The 16,933-nt window shown below is 41.6% G+C and overlaps 1 protein-coding gene across 2 annotated transcripts in view; it reads left to right on the forward strand.

The window, feature by feature from the left end:
- LOC101154278 (uncharacterized protein DDB_G0271670-like) overlaps positions 1 to 16,857 on the forward strand; it is a 126,152-nt gene extending 109,295 nt beyond the window's left edge. Inside the window, exons 2-3 of one of the 2 annotated variants that reach the window (XM_019023125.4) lie at positions 14,367 to 14,496; positions 15,013 to 16,857. In XM_019023125.4, coding sequence (XP_018878670.4) covers positions 15,165 to 15,812 — 648 coding nt within the window. In that variant the 5' untranslated portion in view covers positions 14,367 to 14,496; positions 15,013 to 15,164 and the 3' untranslated portion in view covers positions 15,813 to 16,857. Of the gene's footprint in view, positions 1 to 14,366; positions 14,497 to 15,007 lie in introns of both variants that reach the window. The other variant, XM_055381066.2, reaches the window with a different exon arrangement.
- The last annotated feature ends 76 nt before the right edge of the window (positions 16,858 to 16,933 follow it).

The following is a 16,933-nucleotide window of genomic DNA, read 5'->3' on the forward strand; positions in this document are numbered from 1 at the left end:
CTTTGGGAGGCTGAGCCAGGAGGATGGCTTGAGCTCAGTGAGACCAGCCTGGGTAATATAGTGAGACCCCATCTCTACAAAAACTCAAAAAAAATTAGGTTGGCATAGTGGTGTGTTCCTGTGGTCTCAGCTACTCAGGAGGCTGAGGCAAGAGGATCACTTGAGCCTGGGAGGCAGAGTTTGGAGTAAGCCAAGATCGTGCCACTGCACTCCAGCCTGCACAACAGAGTGAGACCCTGTCTCAAAAAAAAAAAAAAAAAATGAATTTAGTAAAATATAGAAGGTTGAGAGTTGTTCAAGATCAAATTGTCTAACATTTTTGCTTTCATGGAATGATCACGTTTGAAGCCTGGGGGTCCCTGTACTACCAGGGAACCTTTTGGTTACACTGCAGTGATCCATTGTGATGTATTTCTCCTTTAGTTGCCCTGGAGGGCTCAAGGATTGGATGTCTCAGTACCTCAGTCATAGAATCCGAAAGGTTTTCAGCTCCTTGAGATGCGTGCTCCATCTTCTGCAGGGTCTAGGCCGTTGACCTGCAGGTCTGCACATTTATATCACATTTAGGGACACTGTAGGAATTCTTAGAAAATGGAAAGAAATCAGCTCCAACTGGATTTGTTCTCTTCACTCATGGCCATAAGAAATATTTTAATATCTTGTTTAAACTGAGAGAGAGCTGGAAACGTGAAAATGGGAGAATGGAAATCACGACATGCACGACCTGGAAAGCAAATGCTCCAAGTGAGGACAGACCTAAGGATGCAGGTGCCTGTCACACATTGCAGGGAGAGGACATGCAGAGCCACTGTGAACTCAGGGGAGGCGCTAGGAAACTTCTCACCCCAGAGTAGAGACATTATAAAGTATGCAGTGGGCTTGGACTAATTTGATCTTGGTATCAGAAGGAAAGAACTTGGTCTTGTCTACATGATTGTGACCCTTCTGATTCCTCACACAGATGTGACAAGGGAAGTTGGAGAAAATTTTGAGCACAGCTCTCTCCAGATTGCTATTATCCAGGAGAGAATACAGTAAAATTAAGAGGCAGGTAAAATATTCCACCGGTGACTCCATGGTTCCATGCTCCCCAGTTGAATTTTGCCACCTTTCTACAGACACTACAATTGCAGGCCTACAGAGGGATGAGCTAAGGATATCTTTCCTTAAAACCATGCAGGTTCTTCACAGGTGAACTGAATCCCCTACTCATCCATCTGCGTAAATGCCTCTTTATTCTGCAGGTGTAGAATCAGTGGGTGAGCTGGGCCCTAGGCAGGCTGTGGACTGAGACCAGTCAGTTTTAATAGCGAGGTTTTGGTGACCTCAGATTAGCCACCCAGCTCTAACCATCACCCACAGCTCAGAGGATTGTTTCCTCGGCAGTGCAAGGGGATCTTTTCTGTTTTGTTTGGTATGTTTAATCCTTTAGTGACTCATAAAATTGGTGGATTTTTTTCCTTGAGAGATACTCAATTTTAGGTTTCCATTCACTTCTCAAACTAAATGACTTTTATTTACTTGCTTTTTCAGTTCTCAAGGTCCATACTCTTATGTTATCTAGTTATTTTAGATCCAGATGTTACTAATTTCATATTCCTATTTATCAAGGAAGGGATAGGTTTTAACTCCAGAATTTTACTAAACGTACTTGCTTCTAGTTCTCTCATCTTTATAAATCAATTCAAAGTATTATCTAAGAAGTGTCTTCTGTACTTTGAGTAATTTAAAAATATATATATATAGGAATAAATAATTTTAAATCATTTAGAAGGAAATTAGATTATTTATTCAAAACACTGGCTTATCAAAAGAGTATAACCTTACATTCCCACAAACTATCTAACAATAATTTCTCACAAAGACACATCTTACCCCAGTTTTAATTTCACAAATTAATTAATTAATTTATTTATTTCAGACCGGGTCTCATTTGTTGCCCAGGCTGGAGTGCAGTGGTACCATCACAGTTTACTGCAGCCTCAACCTCCTGGGCTCAAGCGATCCTCCCACCTCAGCCTCCTGAGTAGCTGGTACCACAGGCATGCTCCACCACACCTGGCTAGTTTTTTGTATTGTTAGTAGACATGGGATTTTGCCATGTTGCTCGAGCTGGTCTGGAACTTCTGAGCTCAAGCAATCCCAGAGTGCTGGGATTACAGGCATAAGCCACTGTGCTGGGCCTAACTTCTCAAATTTAAATTAATGGTGTCAGCACGTAAGTATGTACTCTAGTGGCTAGAATATTTCAGATTAGAGACAGTGACTATGAGGTTGCAGTTGCTTTAAAAAATAAAGTGATAATAATGGTGATAATCCGTTTGTGGCTCCCAAAGGTGTAATCTCTCAAATTTATTGAGAAGATGATAGTGATGACAGTGATGAAGTTGACAATTATGATAATGCAAAGCCAAAGTATGCTCTTTCATGTATCTAAGGTACCTTGCTAAGTGCTGGATGTAAATCATAGTATTTGCACATCATCTCTACCCTGAGAGATATGCACAATTACACTGGTGCTGCAGATGTGAAGATAGACATGCCCTCCCTCCCTTCCGTCAGCCTGTAACCTGTCCACCCCCATGGGCATAAGTGCCAAACTTGTGAGGTTGCTTCCTTTCCTTATTTTCTCCACTGCTCTGCTGACCACTGGATCAGGTGCATTGACCTGAGCATTCTTCACTAGTTGGTGGCCCATTTGATTATTCCGTATATCACAGATTGTCCATGATTTGGTAACTACAGGTTGCAAAATATCTATAGTGATTGCTTCCTTGATCAAGGTAGTAAAGGGAATCTTACCTATGTTACCTTTCTTCTGAAGGAAATTCAGCTTCACTGTCTGCTTTGAGAGATTTTGATGGTGACTTTTCAAAGAAATGCTCAGATTGTTCTTTGACATTTCTTGCTCTGTGTATATTTTGTTTCTTAACCTGTGCACTTAGCTTTTCTCTTGTCTTCTTCAGTGTGGCCTCTCCAAATGTGACCTATCTCAGAATTTTCTTCCATGTTATTTTTCCTGTGATTTGTGTCATTATCTTCTGAATCTCAAGTCTCTCAGAATAGTTTGCCTTCTCCCATGTGTCAAATGCAATTTTGGGGGTTTGGCTCATCGGGCAAGCCAGGTTTCAGCATCTGACACTCCTAAGAGCCATATTTGAAGAAAGTCTCTTAGCTCATCCTGCTGATGGAAGGAGTTCCTTTTCTGTCCCCTTATCTCCTAAACCATGCTGTGCAAGTCAGGTGGTGAGCATGATGTGGCACAGTGGGAGGATTCACACTGGGAGGATTTCTTTTAGCTCGTGTTTATGCAATATTCACATGCTTGAGGATGTTTTCTAATAAAAATGATCTATTAGCACAGAAGTAGCTATGTACCTTTTCTTATAATACATACAAGTATAAAGCATATAGAGGTGGGATGTGTGCTTCACAGATTCAGTTGTGTATGATCCGCACAACGTGGAGACAGCTGGACGATTAGAGCTGAGTTTTCTGTTGTCCTGGTATTCCATGGGCACCACTCCATAAGTGGATGATCATGAATGTATCCCATGTGTCACTTTCCAATACTCTAGAAAAAGTTTTCTGGCTCTAACTGGGGAAATTCTCTTATAGAGAAATATAATTTCCTATTGGTTTTAAAGCAATGATCCACATAAAACATGATTTCTTAAATGTTACTGCAATTCAAGGCACCTGAACACTTCTGCCTTTTCTGTATACATTTATATTGACAGGATTGTACACATTTGTATTGGCAGGACACAAACTGAGTTCTGTGTCCTCAGTTTACAAATGATTAAAACCTACTACTTAGCCAGTTTTACAATGGTATGTATTTTATTTTTAAAACTGAAATAAACTGGATTGAAATAAAGCTTGTGTTTCCCAGAAATGATATGATAGAAGAGAAATTCATAATTATTTTGTTTTATATTTTTGAAACATCTTTTAAATGTTATATATTTAATATTGTTCCTTTTAAAGCATTTCCAGTATCAAGATATCTGTATATATCTTATAACTTACATGAAATAGAGCTACAGAAATGGGTATATGCCATTTATAAGCACACAGAAGACAAGACACCATTTAGTGCTGTGTGCTTAATTGGTGGGACCCATGAAGCTTGGGGACTACTGGGACATTAGGTTAGTATTTTCTGTTGTTTCTCCTGGGCACATCAAGGGAGCAAATCCAAATTTTCCAAATGTGTGAATGGAGAGAACTTTTTTACTAAATTGATTAAAAATTCAGAAAAGATTAACCTTTGCTAATGCTACTCTATGGAATTTATATTTTAGATAATGAAACTTTTCCATAGGTTTCAGACCAAATATCTAGGCTAAGAATACATAAATTTTCATGGCTTCTTAGCATTTCTGCCCTTCCTTAATAAGTTATAAAACCACACTGCTCTAAGTAGTTATGAAAATAATTTAGCCTTACACACTTGGTTTTCAGATGATAAAATTGTAGCAATATGTTACTGGTCCCATTTTGCATGTTATGTACTCCGTATCTATACACCTTGAATTAAAACTGATTGAAAGTAAGTACCTGCATACCATAGGGAAATACTCCATGAATAGGTCTCTACTAAATTCTCTAGTGTAATTTTTACAATTAGGACCCCTACTTTGGAAAAATATCATTGCTTACTCAAAGAAGACATGAAAGCCTGGATTTCTATGGAGAATCTCTCTCAGGTTAAGGGTGGATACCTGTTTTCTAATTAAAATACTAAAAAAGAGTGACCCCAAATCTGTTTGAATTGTGCTTATATTTTCCACCTTGATTTTTACATGCCTAACATTGGAAAGAAAAGAAATTTTGGAATGTGGTCCAGCTAATACTTGATAACTCTACTCACTTAGGCTAGATTTTTGTGGCATGATAATAAAATATACGTAAAATGAATTTTAGAGGATTCAGAGAACTAAAATTTCATCAGAGACCTACAACCAGAGTTTGTTAAACAGAGTCTGCTATTTCAATGGTAACTTTTCCTCTCTCATTTAGACAGGGATACTTGAGGAAATCTTTCAGAGACTTGCGTTAGCTTCCCAAGCCATGTATGTGAGGAACCATATAATAAAAGCAATATCTAACATTTCTATTAAGATCATTATGTATCAGAAAAGTTTCCATGCTGGAGAAAGTTCCATGCGCTGATGAATAGAATGTATATTCTGTGGTTGTTGGATAAAATGTCCTGTATATATCTGTTAAGTCTAGTGTTCTAAGGTATGGTTTAAATCCATTGTTTCTTTGTCGACTTTCTGTGTTGATGACCTGTCTAGTGCTACCAGTGGAGTATTGAAGTCCCCCATTATTATTTTGTTGCTGTTTATCTCGTTTCTTAGGTCTATTAGTAATTATTTTATAAATTTGGGAGCTCCAGTGTTAGGTGCATATATGTTTAGGATTGTGACATTTTCCTGTTGGACAAGGCCTCTTATTATATAATGTTCCTCTTAGTCTCTTTTAACTGTTGTTGCTTTAAAGTTTGTTTTGTCTGATATAAGAATAGCTATTCCTGCTCACTTTTGGTGTCCATTTGCATGAAATGCCTTTTTCCATCCCTTTACTTTATGTGAATCCCAATGTGTTAGGTGATTATCCTGAAGGCAGCAGATAGTTGATTGGTGAGTTCTTATCCATTCTGCAGTTCTATATCTTTTAAGTGGAGCATTTTGGCAATTTACATTCAATGTTAGTATTGAGATGTGAGGTGCCATTTCATTCATTGTGCTATTTGTTGCCTGTGTACCTTAATTTTTTTGTTTGATGTTTTTGCTTTTTAAATTGTATTTTCCTTGTATAGGTGCTATGTTATTTATGGTTTAAAGAGATTCTGTTTCGATGTGTTTCCAGGATTTGTTTCAAGATTTAGAGCTCCTTTCAGCAGTTCTTGTAGTGGTGGCTTGGTAGTGACAAATTCAGCATTTGTCTGAAAAAGACTGTATCTTTCCTTCATATATGATGCTTAGTTTTGCTGGATACAAAATTCTTGGCTGGTAATTGTTTTGTTTGAGGAAGCTGAAGATAGGGCCCCAATCCCTTCTAGCTTGTAGAAGGGTTTCTGCTGATAAATCTGCTGTTAATCTGATAGGTTTTCCTTTATAGGTTACCTGGTGCTTTTGTCTCACAATTCTTAAGATTCTTTCCTTCATCTTTTTTTTTCTTTTTTTTGATTTTTTTTAAAAATTTTATTATTATACTCTAAGTTTTAGGGTACATGTACACAATGTGCAGGTTTGTTACATATGTATGCATGTGCCATGTTGGTATGCTGCACCCATTAACTCGTCATTTAGTGTAAGGTATATCTCCTAATGCTATCCCTCCCCGCTCCCCCCACCCCACAACAGTCCCTGGAGTGTGATGTTTCCCTTCCTGTGTCCATGTGTTCTCATTGTTCAATTCCTACCAATGAGTGAGAACATGCAGTGTTTGGTTTTTTGTCCTTGCGATAGTTTGCTGAGAATGATGGTTTCCAGTTTCATCCATGTCCCTACAAAGGACATGAACTCATCATTTTTTATGGATGCATAGTATTCCATGGTGTATATGTGCCACATTTTCTTAATCCAGTCTATCATTGTTGGACATTTGGGTTGGTTCCAAGTCTTTGCTATTGTGAATAGTGCCGCAATAAACATATGTGTGCATGTGTCTTTAGAGCAGCATGATTTATAATCCTTTGGGTATATATCCAGTAATGGGATGGCTGGGTCAAATGGTATTTCTACTTCTAGATCCCTGAGGAATTGCCACACTGACTTCCACAATGGTTGAATTAGTTTACAGTCCCACCAACAGTGTAAAAGTGTTCCTATTTCTCCACATCCTCTCCAGCACCTGTTGTTTCCTGACTTTTTAGTGATCACCATTCTAACTGGTGTGAGATAGTATCTCATTGTGGTTTTGATTTGCATTTCTCTGATGGCCAGTGATCATGAGCATTTTTTCATGTGTTTTTTGGCTGCATAAATGTCTTCTTTGGAGAAGTGTCTGTGATGACATGATTGTATATCTAGAAAACCCCATTGTCTCAGCCCAAAATCTCCTTAAGCTGATAAGCAACTTCAGCAAAGTCTCAGGATACAAAGTCAATGTACGAAAATCACAAGCATTCTTATACACCAATAACAGACAAAGAGCCAAATCATGAGTGAACTCCCATTCACAATCACTTCAAAGAGAATAAAATACCTAGGAATCCAACTTACAAGGCATGTGAAGGACCTCTTCAAGGAGAACTACAAACCACTGCTCAATGAAATAAAAGAGGATACAAACAAATGGAAGAATATTCCATGCTCATGGGTAGGAAGAATCAATATTGTGAAAATGGCCATACTGTCCAAGGTAATTTATAGGTTCAGTGCCATCCCCATCAAGCTACCAATGACTTTCTTCACAGAATTGGAAAAAACTACTTTAAAGTTCATATGGAACCAAAAAAGAGCCCGCGTCGCCAAGTCACTCCTAAGCCAAAAGAACAAAGCCGGAGGCATCACGCTACCTGACTCCTTCATCTTAACTTTAGATAACCTGATGACAGTATGCCTAGGCAATCATCTTTTTGCGATGAACTTCCCAGGTGTTCTTTGTGCTTCTTGTATTTGGATGTCTAGGTCTCTAGCAAGGCCGGGGAAGTTTTCCTCCATTATTGCCCCAACTATTTTAACAAACTTTCAGATTCCTCTTCTTCCTCCGGAACACTGATTATTCTTAGGTTTGGTCACTTAACATAATCCCAAACTTCTTGGAGACTTTGTTCGTATTTTCTTATTCTTTTTTATTTGTCTTTGTTGGATTGGGTTAATTCAAAGACCTTGTCTTTGAGCTCTGAATTTCTTTCTTCTACTTGTTCAATTGTATGCTGAAACTTTCCAGAGAATTTTGTATTTCCGTAAGTGTTTCAATGTTTCCTGGTCCAATGTTTCCTGAAGTTTTGATTGTTTTTTCTTTATGCTATCTATTTCCTTGAATATTTGTCCCCCCCACTTCTTGTATCTTTTTTTTTGAATTTCCTTGCATTGGGCTTCACCTTTCTCTGGTGCCTCCCTCATTAGCTTAATAACTAACCTCCCAATTCTTTTTCAGGTAAGTCAAGGATTTCTTCTTGGTTTGGATCCATTGCTGGTAAGCAGGTATGATTTTTTGGGAGGTGTTAAAGAGCTTTGTTTTGTCATATTGCCAGAGTTAGTTTTCTTGTTCCTTCTCATTTGGGTAGGCTCTGTCAGAGGGAAGGTCTAGGGCTGAAGGCTGTTGTTCAGATTCTTTTGTCCCATGGGGTGTTCTCTTGTTGTAGTACTCTTCCCCCTTTTCCTAGGGATGTGGCTTCCTGAGAGCCAAGCTCTTCTGGGTCTAGCCACCCAGCAAGTCTACTAGGCTCCGGTCTCATACTGGATGGAGGTTGTCTGCACAGAGTCCTGTGATGTGAACCATCTATGGGTCTGTCAGCCATGGATACCAGCAGCTGTTCTGGTGGAGGTGGCAGGGGATGAAATGGACTCTGTGAGAGTTCTTAGCGTTGGTGGTTAATGTCCTATTTTTGTGCTGGTTGGCCTCCTGCCGGGAGGTGGTGCTTTCCAGAGACCATCAGCTGTGGTAGTATGGAGAAAACCAGCAGTGGGTGCGGCCCTAGACCTCCCATGAGAATATGCCCTTTGTCTTCAGCTACCAGGGTGGGTAGGGAAGGCCCATCAGGTGGGGGCAGGGCTAGGCGTGTCTGAACTCAGACTCTCTTTGGGTGGGTCTTGCTGTGGCTGCTGTGCGGGATGGGAGTGAGGTTCTCAGGTCACCGGAGTTGTGTACCTAGGAGAATTATGGTGGCCTCTGCTGAGTCATGTAGGTTGTCAGGGAAGTGGGGGGAAAGCCAGCAGTCACAGGCCTCACACAGCTCCCACGCAATCTGAAGGGCCGGTCTCACTCCCACCGTGTCCCCTCCTAACAGCACCAAGTCTGTTTCCAGGCAGTGGCTGAGCAGGGCTTGAGCACGTGCCTCAGGCTACCCACCTCCCAGCTGGGAAAGAAAAGGGCTTTGGTTTTTCTCCCCACCTATGGAGTCTGCATGCTGAGTTCACACTCTCCCCCAGGTTCTGGCCAGGAGGCTTCTCGCCCAGTTCAAATTGTTACAAATTTCAGTTGGAGATTTTTCTTCTCCCTGTGGCATTTTCCCCACACCTCTGGCCGCCCTCCTGAAGGATCCCTGTGGTGCCAGGCAGGAATGCCCTGCTTGGGGACCCTACAAGCTCCCAGAGCCTTTCCCGCTGCTTCCTCTACCCCTGTATTTCACTCAGCTCTCTAAATTGACTCAGCTCTAGGTAATGTCGGAAACTTCTCCCACAAACTAGACCTTCAGTTTCCCCAGTGGGGGTGTGTGTTTGGGAGCAGAGGATCTCCCTTTCCCACTTCTTCAGTTTGGGCACTCGTAGTGTTTGGAGTGTCTCCTGGGTCCTGCAAGAGCAATCCACTTCCTCCAGAGGGTCTGTGGGTCCTCTCAGGATTCCTGGTTTGTTTGTTTTTGCAGTTGTTCTGGATCTAAAATTCACAGTGCAAGCCTCTGCACACTGCTTTGTCTGAGTCAGACCTGCAATCTAGTCCTGCCTGCCATCCACCATGATGATCCACTCAGATTTTATGTTTCTGTTAAAAAAAAAAAAAAAAAGTCACTGGGGCTGGGCTCGTTGACTCACGTCTGTAATCCCAGCACTTTGGGAGGCTGAGGTGGTCAGATCACGAGGTCAGGAGTTCCAGACCAGCCTGGCCAACATGGTGAAACCCCCTCTCTACTAAAGATACAAAAAATTAGCTGGGCGTGGTGGTGCATGCCTGTAATCCCAGCTACTTGGGAGGCTGGGGCAGGAGAATCACTTGAACCCAGGAGCCGGAGGTTGCAGTGAGCCAAGATCATGCCATTGCACTCCAGCCTGGGTGACAGAGTGAGACACCATCTCAAAAAAATGAATGAATGAATGAATGAAATGAATCCATCACATATTTTTTTAAGAAAAGAAAAAAATAGAAATATATTTAAAAAGTCATTGGGATTTGATAGGGATTGCATCAAATCTGTAAATTGCTTTAAGTAGTGTTCTGTTCTTAACAATATTAAGTCTATTTACGATCACAGGATGTTTTCTCATTTATTTATGTTTTCTTTCAGCAGTGTTTTGTGTAGAAATTCTTTTGTGCACAAGTCTTTTGCCTTTGTGGTTAAGTTTATTCCTAAGCATTTCATTCTTTTTGATGCAATTGTAAAGATAATTGTTTTTGTTTCCTTTTGGGATTGTTTATTGTTGTGTTTGCCCATTTTTAATTTTTTAAATTAAATTTAATTTTTTGAGACAGAGTTTCACTCTGTCACCCAGGCGGGAGTGCGGTGGCACTATATCAGCTCACTGCAACCTCTGCCTCCTGGGTTCAAATGATCCTCATGCCTCAGCCTCCCAAGTAGCTGGGATTACAGGCATATACCACTACACCCAGCTAATTTTGTACTTTTAGTAGAGATGGAGTTTCACCATGTTGGTCAGTCTGATCTTGAACTCCCAACCTCAAGTGATCTACCCTCCTCGGCCTCCCAGAGTGCTGGGATTACAGGCATGAGCCATCGTGCCCAGCCATCTTTGCATATTTCTGATTGGGTTGTCTTTTTATTGTTGAGTTGTAAAAGTTCTTTATATATTCTGGATACAAGTCAAGAGATGTGATATAAAGATTCTTACATGGTATTTTTTCCTGTTGTGGAGATGGTAGTAATAATTTGAGGGATAGCATTAGGAGATATACCTAATGCTAAATGATGAGTTAATGGGTGCAGCACACCAACATGGCACATGTATACATATGTAACAAACCTGCACATTGTGCACATGTACCCTAAAATTTAAAGTATAATAATAAAATAAAATATAAAATTAATAATTTGCAAAAAGGCTTAAATGCAATAAGTCTTAGCTTAACAATAGCTAAAAATAGTTTCTCTGTGTTTTAGAACTTGGGAATGCTTCTCTTAGAATATAATGCTCATACTACTGTTAATGGGAGTAGACAGCAAAATAAATTACTCACACTGAAGAAATCAAAGCATGCTTTAAGATAAATATGGATCTTAATATAAATAGCATTTACTTTCATTATAACCAACATTCAAAATATGACTAAAAATGCCATCTGAGATACCAAAATAGAGGACAGCCAGCCAATGCACTAATGATAATGTCATTTGGGATCACTGATTAGTGAGACAGCTCTCTATATGACAGTTTTTTTACTTAAAGCTTTTGAGCTCTTAATTTATACAAGATTATGGCAAGTTTTAAAAATCTGTTTTTCAGGCTGGGCACAGTGGCTCACACCTCTAATCGCAGCACTTTGGGAGGCCGAGGTGGGAGATCACTTGAGGTCAGGAGTTCAAGACCAACCTGGTCAACGTGGTGAAACCCTGTCTCTACCAAAAATACACAAATTAGCCCGGCATGGTGGCAGGTGTCTGTAATTCCAGCTACTCAGGAGGCTGAGGCAGGAGAATTGCTTAAACCTGGGAGGTGGAGATTGCAGTGAGCTGAGATCGCGCCACTGCACTCCAGCCTAGGTGACAGAGTGAGACTCTGTCTCAGAAAAATAAAAAATTATTTTTCAGGCTAGGCATGGTGGCTCCCACCTGTAACCCCAGCATTTTAGGAGGCCAAGGAGCGAAGCTTGCTTGAGGCCAGGAGTTTGAGACTAGCCTAGGCAACATGGCAAAACACTCACCTCTACAAAAAAATTTTTGAATATTTTTAAATTAGCTGGGTGTGGTGATGTGTCTGTAGTCCCAGCTACTCAGGAGACTGAGGCAGGAGGATCATTTGAGCCTAGAAGTTTGAGGCTGCAGTGAGCCATGGTCATGCTACTATACTCCAGCCCAGGCAACAGAGCAAGACCCTGTCTCCAAAAAAAAAAAAGTTTTCCAAATACTCAACAAAATTAAAAGTAGAAAATTAGAGACATGAAGGAAAATGGCTGATAGGCTGATGAAGCATGATAAGGAATATGGAAGGGCAGGACAGAGAAACTGTAAGAGGGGCAGTTATGGGAGTTATTTGGTGTTGGGTAGGACAGCCCTGGCTGGCTCCATTTTCTCGAGGACTTCATTGTAGTATAACAGGAAGCAGCAATTTCTTGATGGATCAGCTTCATTGTTACAGATGTCAAAGACTAAATTGGATTTAAGAAGCCATGAGTCTGCAATAACTCAGGAATTTGTCTAAACTTGTTTAAAAGAAAAATGTTTGGATGCTTACATTTAGAAACTCTCATGCAATAGAATCTTTCTTTTATGGCCAGGGCTTTGCTATAATTATTTTTCAGTAGTATTCCTAATGTTGAAAAAAGATTTTTAATTTCTATACTATGAGTAAAGATATTGAATTAGAGTTGCAATTTCATACATACCCTTTGTTTCTTTCCTTTGAAATTCAGAGAAAGGCAATATAATTTTGTATTTAAAGGATTTTGATTTCTTAATTTTAATTTTTAGTATTTTTATCTAAATGAAAACCAAGATCCTGCTCTTTATTACTTTCCAATTGGCCTTGAGAACTAAAATATTCTCACTTATTCTGTAGTTACAAAACAATGTCTACTTGTCAGGCATCTTTTAGGTCAGTGTCTCAACTTGCTTCTGCATTTAAAGTGAACCCTCCTTATCAGTGAACAAGCAAATCAACACATAACATCTTCCATTAGGCACTGTTTTATGGAATGTGGGGACATGTAGAACATATTAGCTGTGGTTTCTGCCCTTTAATAATTTGTGATTTAATTGGGAGGATGAGGTACTGTCTTTGACCATGTCCCATCATTTTAATTGTAACACGATGAGAACTCAGAACCGAAGTTTTCTTGACAGACTGGAATGAAAGGTTAACCTGACAAGTTGACATTTAATAAGGACAATCATCAAGACATGCTCTAAGGCACTTCCAAAATCCAAACTGCACAAGGACAAAGGTCTAATTGACTTTAGAAGTAATATGATTTGTCAGTTGATGTGGTCCTAGCCTGGGAAATAGAAGTAGAGACTTAATTGTGTGATTCTGCTCTAATGAGATCACCTTATCCACATATAATATCATTTGTGGATAGCGTTAAATGGGTTATTGGCAGACTACAGGAAATGCATTGAGCAACTCACCAAGACCATAGGTAGACCAGAAACCATGTCACAGGGTAATGTACAAAGAAACAGGAAATGTTTGACCCCAAAAACAAAGAAATAGCCAGGCACAATGAAATCATACTCAAGTACCTAAGGAGCTGTTATTTGGGAGGAGGGATGATTTTATTTGTGGCAGAACCAGGGCCACTTGATGGCCCAGGTGACGGAGTAGCAGGGCGTTTGTCTTTGGGTCCAGTGTATTGTAATAATGGCTTGGGTTGCCTTGAAAGATACAGTAAGTTTCTTAAGACTGGAAGTATTTGGGGAAAGGATAGACTGTTACTTGTAAGATATTTTCTTCTTCTGTATCTCATTTGTCTTTTTATTTTGAAAAATTTCTAACCTATGGGAAAGTTTCAAGAATAATACATACTTTTATGTCCTTCACTTACATTTGCCAAGTATTGACATTTTGCCACATCTGGTTTAGACTTCTACATATTATTTGATGTTATTTATTTACTTTTAATTTTTTGTTGAGCTATTTGAGAATAATTTGCAGATACAGTGATGCTTTACCCCTAAATACTTCAGATCTGGCTGGGTGCGGTGGCTCACGCATGTAATCTCAGCACTTTGGGAGGCCGAAGCAGGTGGATCACTTGAGGTCAGGAGTTCGAGACCAGCCTGGCCAACATGGCAAACCCCATCTCTACTAAAAATACAAATTTAGCCAGGCCAGGCATGGTGGCATGCACCTGTAGTCCCAACTACTCAGGAGGCTAAGGCATGAGAATCGCTTGAACCCAGGAGGTGGAGGTTGCAGTGAGCTGAGATCATACCACTGCACTCCAGCCTGGGTGATGGAGTGAAACTGACTCAAGAAAAGGAAAAAAAAGCTTTCGATCTTTTAAGAACAAAACAAGGATTATTTTCTTACATAATCACAATATAATTATCAATTTCAGGATTTTAACATTAATATTACATGATATACATTTTATATACAAATTTAGCCAGTTGTCCAAATAATGTTGCTTGTAAATTTTTTCCTTCAATCTGGGATCTAATTCAGAACCCCACATTGTATTTAATCATCTCTTTAGTCTCTTTTTATCTGAAACAATTCCTCAGCCTTTGTTTTTGTTTTTCTTGATACTGCCATTTATTTTAATTTTAATTAATTAATTTATTTATTTTGCAGACAGAGTCTTGCCCTGTTGCCCAGGCTGGAGTATAGTAGTGCAGTGGTGTGATCATAGCTCACTGTAACTTCAACCACCTGTGCTCAAACAATCCTTCTTCCTCTGCCTCCCAAGTAGCTGGGACTACAGGTATGTGGCACCACACCTCGCTAATGTTATTTTATTTTTTTGGAGAGACAGAGTTTCACTATGTTCCCCAGACTAGTCTCGAACTCCTGGCCTCAACTGATTTGCACACCTTGGCCTCCCAAAGTGTGGAGATTACAGGCATGAACCACCACACCCAGCCAATACTGACATTTTTTAAGAGGAAAGCAGTTGTGGAATTGTTCGTAGAATGTCCCTTGATTTTGGTTTTTCTCTTTTCATATGATTAGGTTCAGGATATGTATGTCTGGCGGGAATATTATGTAGATGAAGTCGTATCCCATACTAGTGTATCACATTAGGGAGCACATAATGTCTGTTTTATTGGTGATGTTAACTCTGATCACTTTGTGGTATACTGTAAGGCATCTTTTCCCTTTGTAATGAATAAATGTGTGGGAAGAAAAGTTGAGACAATGTCAATATCCTGTTTACCAATAAACTTCTAGTCAGTAGTTTCAGCTTGATAATATTTGCCCTAATTATGTTCAAGAACAGAGCAGGACCCAGGATGCAAGACCCTAGGCATCCCCAAGGCCTTCCACTGTCCCCAGGCCTTCCAAAGAGACAGCGGCAGGACCGCACAATCTACAACTGGAAACAGCAGGAAGTGCTAGAAAATCACTTTAAGGAAGAACAGTACCCAGACTATGACACACGACAAGAGCTGGCGGAGATGCTCAATCTCAGGGAGTAACAAGTGCAGGTGTGGTTCAAGAATCGCCGGGCCAAACGCTCTCGGGAGCGGTGGTTCCAGAAGCAGCTCCAGCAGCTCCAGAAGCATCCTCAGCAGCAGCATTCTCAGCAGCAGCATCCCCAGCAGCAGCTCCAGCAGCAGCAGCCCCAGCAGCAGCTCCAGCAGCAGCAGCCCCAGCAGCAGCCCCAGCAGCAGCTCCAGCAGCAGCAGCCCCAGCAGCAGCCGCAGCAGCAGCAGCCCCAGCAGCAGCTCCAGCAGCAGCCCCAGTAGCAGCTCTAGCAGCAGCAGCAGCAGCCCCAGCAGCAGCAACTCCAGTAGCAGCTCCAGCAGCAGCAGCCCCAGCAGTAGCAGCTCCAGCAGCAGCAGTCCCAGCAGCAGCAGTCCCAGCAGCAGCAGCCCCAGTAGCAGCAACAGCAGCCCCAGTAGCAGCAGCAGCAGCCCCAGCCCCAGTAGCAGCAGCCCCAGCAGCAGCAGCTCCAGCACCAGCAGTCCCAGCAGCAGCAGTCCCAGCAGCAGCAGCCCCAGCAGCAGCTGCCCCAGTGCAGCCCTGGGCAGGAGGCCACAGAGCCCACAGAGCTCGCACTGTGCCCCCTTTCCCTGAAGCTGCGGCCTCTGCCCCCCATCAGCCTGGCCTCTTGGGAGTTCTCCCACAGGGAGAGGCCCCATGGGTATTCTCCCACAATCTGCAGCCTCCACCAGGCCTTGAGTAGCTTTGGGTGCAGAGCCAGGAGGGCGTTTGGCTGTCCTGGGTCTAGCCCCTGGCCCAATCCCAGCCCCATTCCAGGCCCACTCAAAAGCCAAGGCCCAATCCCAGGTCCAGGCTCAATCCTAGGCCCTGGCCTGATTCCAAGCCAGGCTTACTCCCAGGCCCAGGCTTAGTCCTAGCCCCAATCCCAGGTCCTGGCCCAATCCCAAACTTAGGATCCCTCCCAGCCCCAGCCCTAGTCCTCTTGTGACCTCAGAGCACTTATGCCTCCAATTTCTTGCCAGATAGTCATTCCCTGACTTCACAGAGCTCCTCCCACCCCTAGACCAGTTCGAGGAATCCTTGGTCTCCACCACGACATCTCAGTACCAAGAGGGGGATGGCTCTATGGACAAAAAGACTCGGGCCCCAAGTGATTAATGGATTTATAGGGGGCCTGTGTCTGCAAAGTCCTGTGGATACCAGTGGACCTGGAGTGGCTGGTTGGTCTACACTGCTGGTGAATGCACCACCACCATTTAACCACCCTGCTGCTGGTGGGCATTTGCTGTCTTCACTGTGTGGCCATCACGACTAGCTCTGCTATGAATGCACCTGCCCTCATTTGAGTTGAGCCTGAGCATTTCGCAGCTGGGATTGGAGTCGCTGCTCATGGGGATGTTTGGCATTAGTGGATGCTACTTGAGAGCTTTGTAAAGAGCTTTACCCAGCACTTCTGATAGTCAGCATTCTCCCTGACACTTAGGATTGTGAGACTTTTTAATGTTTGTGGATCCAATGGCTTATGGCTTCCCTGATGACTGAGAGGTTGAGAAGTTCTCACATGTTAATTGAACCTTAGAAATCCTCATAATGTGTCCATTTGTTTGCCCATTTTTCTTCATTTATTTGAATGTATTTTTATATTCTCTTGATAATTAAAGTGCTGCAAACACCCCCCAAAAATACTTGCCCTAATCATTTATTACTATGGTGATTGCAAAGTATGATTTTCTATCACTAATGAACTGTGCCTT

This window comes from Gorilla gorilla, chromosome 2 (assembly GCF_029281585.2).
Source record: "Gorilla gorilla gorilla isolate KB3781 chromosome 2, NHGRI_mGorGor1-v2.1_pri, whole genome shotgun sequence".
NCBI classification, from domain to species: Eukaryota; Metazoa; Chordata; class Mammalia; order Primates; family Hominidae; genus Gorilla; species Gorilla gorilla.